General features: G+C 41.4%; 1 protein-coding gene across 1 annotated transcript in view; it reads right to left on the bottom strand.

The window, feature by feature from the left end:
• Positions 1 to 5,000, bottom strand: part of LOC122259233 (DNA-binding protein D-ETS-6) — a 39,722-nt gene that overhangs the window by 361 nt on the left and 34,361 nt on the right. The window contains exons 4-5 of the mRNA XM_086546411.1: positions 3,186 to 3,426; positions 1 to 1,858 (exon numbers count right to left, since the gene is read on the bottom strand). The exon at positions 1 to 1,858 is cut by the window's left edge and continues 361 nt beyond it. Of these exons, the coding sequence (XP_086402537.1) occupies positions 1,405 to 1,858; positions 3,186 to 3,426 (695 nt within the window). The 3' untranslated portion in view covers positions 1 to 1,404. The remainder of the gene's footprint in view (positions 1,859 to 3,185; positions 3,427 to 5,000) is intronic.

The following is a 5,000-nucleotide window of genomic DNA, read 5'->3' as shown; positions in this document are numbered from 1 at the left end:
ACGTTAATGGCGACGAATATGAAAAATATGAATGATAATTTTCGTTACGGTACGTCTAATTAATAATCTTTAACAAAAAAAAAAAAAAAAGGAAATACAAAATAAATGAAAAAAAATCTTCAAATTATATAAGAATACAATAGTAATTACGGTCTTAATAACAGCGATAACAATGATGATGAATAATGATGACGATGATAACTATACCAATTCTAACTGTGATGATAACAGTAATAATAAACTTTTGTGATTTTGAGTTTTCTCTTCCAAAAAGAATACGAATAATTTTAATGATAAATAAATATGTAATTAAAGAAAGACTTTCCTCGCCCCTCTCTTCCCTCTAAACGTTGCCATGGAAACCAAGATGAACATAACGTTCAGATTATTAAAAGAAAAAAAAGTCCACCATAAGACATCCATAAAGTGAGTCAACTTCAAACATCAATATGTCATTTTTTTGGAATGATTATGAATTTACTTTTTCAAACAAGAAAAAAAAAGTTTTGTATTATCACATTTCGAATATATTTGTCGAATCATGGCATTAGCATTTTGTCTTTATGCAAACTAGGGATAGATTTTGGCACACACATAAGAGTAATTCAGTAATAATAATTCAAATATCTAGATCACACCTACTCTCTTGTGATATCATTTGATAATTCTTTTTTAGTTGGTTTTATCAGTTTTATCTATTTTTAAAAGTGTACTACAAACAACGCAAACTCGAAGGCTCGGAAACATATTTTGAGAAAGAATTATAATCCTTTTTTTTTTCTTCTCTTCTTTCGCCTTCTTGTGTTCATTCTCTTATTTTTTTTCTTTAATTAATTTTTTATCATAATTAGGGATCTTGTTTTGGGTTCGATAATGAATCGGAGAAAGGCCTGGTTCTCCTTCCAGTGTCTATTGCGTTTCTAAGAAGTTGTGGTTCTTGGTTGGTGGTTCTCCTAAGCCTGGACACACTTCGTTTCATTGTAAGTCTAATTTCATTTCTAATTTACTTTTCATTAAGGAACAAGGGAACTAGGAACATGCGCGGTGCAACACCTGGCATGGTTTGTAAACATCGAATCCTTTCCCCACTTTGAAAACCTTAACTAGTAGTATTCTAAGGAATAAAGGAGTTAGATACGCAGTTCTGACTAATTCATGCGACAGAAAGCAGGTTGGTAGATACTGCCCGCAGTGACTGAGTGACTGGGGCCGCTGCTTCATGCACATCCGCTGAGAAGCAGTGGCTCGTTCCTACACACGGTGGATGGGTAACAGCACCTCTGAGCCCCGCAGCGCGAGCAGGCGAGCATGTTTCTGTATCCGAGAGCATCGATACTCGATTAGATTCTGCTTAATTCGACCCCCGGGGGAGCACCCTTGGCCTCCCCACTCCCCGTGCGGAGCTCATGAGGAGTACGGGTAGTGGGGCAGGGTGCGGGCGGAGGTGGTGGTGGTCGGGGCGTCCGCGGGCGGCGAGCCGAGCGGCGAGGGCAGCGGCGCCGCGTGCAGGCCGAGGGGCGGCGAGCTGGCCAGCGGCGAAGACGTGGCCAGCGGGGAGGAGGTGGCCAGCGGCGAGGTGGTGGCCAGCGCCGCCGCGGAGGACACCGCCGCCCAGTAGGGAGGCGGGGAGAGCAGCGGCGGGGGCGGGGGAGCGGAGGGGGACGCCAGGGGGCCGCCGGCCAGGGGCGACGTCCCCCCCAGCAGGTGCGAGTAGCCTGTGAGGAAGCTGAGGTCGGGCGGGTAGCGCTGCGCCTCGGCGCTCTGCTGCTGCCGCACCTGGTCCAGGCCGCGGAAGTCGAACTTGTAGGCGTAGCGCTTCCCGTGCACCTTCGTCATGATGTTCTTGTCGTAGTAGTACCTGCGGGGCGAGGGGCGCTCAGTGGGACGGTGGGAGATGCGTGTGTGTGTGTGTGTGTGTGTGTGTGTGTGTGTGTGTGTGTGTGTGTGTGTGTGTGTGTGTGTGTGTGTGTGTGTGTGTGTGTGTGTGTGTGTGTGTGTGTGTGTGTGTTCGAGTGTGTGGTATATATATGCGTGCATGTGCAAGTTATGTATGTATATATCAGATTATGTACTATAAATATATTACTCCAAATACAAAAACCAAACATAAGCTATCATTGCAATGACTTTATTTCATTTGTTTAAAGTTTCATGATGACTGATGATTAAATCATCTAAACTACACTAAACTACAACTATTTTTTTTTTTACCCTGATCAACTTCTGTTTAACGTATCCGAAATATGATACTCAAAAGTACAATCTAGAAAGAGATTTAATGAAGAGAGAGAGAGAGAGACATAGAGACAGAGAGAAAGATAGAAAGAGAAAGAAAGAGAGAGACAGAGAGAGATACAGAAACAGAGGGAGAGAGAGAGAGAGAGAGAGAGAGAGAGAGAGAGAGAGAGAGAGAGAGAGAGAGAGAGAGAGAGAGAGAGAGAGAGAGAGAGAGAGAGAGAAAGAGAGAGAGAGAGAGAGAGAGAGAGAGAGAAAGAAAGGGAGAGAGAGTGACCGAGACAGAGAATGAGATAGAGACAGAGACAGACACACACACACATAGAGAGAGAGAGAGAGAGAGAGAGAGAGAGAGAGAGAGAGAGAGAGAGAGAGAGAGAGAGAGAGAGCACTGTCTCCCTAAATAACTCCTATCCCAGAGGAAAAAAGGTAAAAAACACGAAATTCCTGATAACAACAGAGGCCAAAATAGATCAAAAGCTGGACACTGGGTTAGAAAACAAAAACAAAAATCGTATAATAAAAACTGGAATTAATAAATAACTGATAATAAGGATAATCAATATGAAGAGAGAGATAGTTGAGAAATGATCTCATTCCTATCCTTGAGGGAAAGAGCTAGAACAATAAACATCAAAAGACACTGATAAACTCCAGGATCCGTTCTCTTCCTGAAGTCCCACATCTGAGACTTCGGGGAGCTGAAGTCAATCCTCTAAGATATCGAAATAAACTTCTTCTTTTTTTTAATCGTATCTATCTCATCCCCGGCCAGATCCCACCCTATGGCGCGGGAGAACATACATCATAAATAAACAAATGATCTTAATGACACCCATCCCCGCCCGCATGGTACCTGAGGGGCATAGGAGAACATGCATAATCAATCAAATGATAATAATGACAAGTGATGCTTGTCCCACGCGGTCCCATCCCCGCCCGAGCGATACCTGAGGGCGCGCGAGAGCTTATCGTAGTTCATGTTGGGCTTGGACTTCCTCTCGCCCCAGCGGCGCGCGACCTCGTCGGGGTCCAGGATCTTGAACTCGCCGGCGGTGCCCTCCCACGTGATGACGGCGGCGTTGGCGGGGTCCGACAGCAGCTCCAGCAGGAACTGCCACAGCTGGATCTGCCCCGAGCCCTGAGCGGCGAGGCGGGACGAGCGTGGGCCGAGGAGCTCGTACGGGTCGACTGCAACCGAGAGGGCGGGACGGAAAGGGTTAGACGACATTCCGAGAAGGGCACAAAGAGGCAAATGCATAGATGCAACCACATTCATGGGCAAATGCCTTCCTTAAATACATAGATAAGGTATTACATAAACACGAATGTATGGATTTAAAACAAAAAAGAAACAAATGCAAAAACACAAAAGAATCACGTACAAAAGCACAAATACATAAATAGGCATCGATACATAGATAAACATATGCATAAATAGATATGCACAATCACAAATACATAAATAGGCATACCTAATCATAATTACCATAGTATCTAAATACATAAATACAAACGCATACTAGGGAAATGAATACATTCAAATAAAAAAATAACAATGTATTTACGCAATAAGACGTCAGAAAAATCAAGATCCAAAGTAGACAGGATTAACCTCTAAGACAAATACAAAAATTACAGATAAGCAAATGCATGAAAAAATAAATACCGACATTCTAATTATACGCTATCAAATACACAGACTTGATAATGCATTAGAAGATCATTAAAAGATGACAAATACGCTAATGTAAAAGAAGACCCAAGGAAATAGATGCCGGTGTGGAAAGTAACAAATACTTAGAGCGAGTCTTGGCACATACATAAATAAACAACTCCAAAAGCGGTGAAAGAATAGGAAAGAATAGAGATAACAAACTGGAAAACAATCACGATGAAAAAAATAAATAAAAAAAGAATATTAGAAATAACAACAACAAAAAAGACAATAGACACAAAATTCTAAGTTTCGAATTCAGTACTCTCCTGCACACGAAAATTGTCCCATCTTTTCGCTTTCAGTCTTTTAAAAAATCTGGAGTGAAGCAACGTACTATAGGGAATTCCGGATGTACTATGCCGCAAGAGGCTATTAATGGGTCATTGGAGCATGACGTGGGGCATCCGGCATTTCTTGCGTTATAGAAAGGGTCCAGTTGCATGATTCATAAGACCCAGACTTGACTCCAGTTTTCATTCACTAAAGATTAGGGATTACTCATCTCTGGAATCTTACCCATTCATTGACCAGGAAACAAAAGAGTGAGTATGGCATAATTCGATTGAATTAAGAAATTTAAAATATGAAATAATTATAGTATGAAGGAACTTATCCGACCACACTTTGAGCACAGGATATTGCAAGCATTAATGGTTAAATTTAGGTAAGAGGAGCCTAGAGCAGGAATATGAGTAAAGTTTGGAAGTGTCTATTATGAAGAGAGGGAATTAAATAACCACAATTTTCGTTTATCTACATTTTCCATAAACATAGGAAGACTAGATAAGAAAACATTTTTGTACATGCAGTAGTGTACATTTGCCTATACAAATACAGGTGCACACACACACATACATGTGTGTGTGTGTTTGTGGACACACACACACACACACACACACACACACACACATATATATATATATATATATATATATATATATATATATATATATATATATATATATATATGTGTGTGTGTGTGTGTGTGTGTGTGTGTGTGTGTGTGTGTGTGTGTATGTATATATACATATATATATATACAATT

This window comes from Penaeus japonicus, unplaced genomic scaffold, assembly GCF_977035675.1.
Source record: "Penaeus japonicus unplaced genomic scaffold, GWHDUDI00000001_assembly GWHDUDI00000018, whole genome shotgun sequence".
Taxonomy (NCBI): Eukaryota; Metazoa; Arthropoda; class Malacostraca; order Decapoda; family Penaeidae; genus Penaeus; species Penaeus japonicus.
Note: the sequence above shows the minus strand (reverse complement) of the source record. Positions and strands in the feature narration are given on the sequence as shown.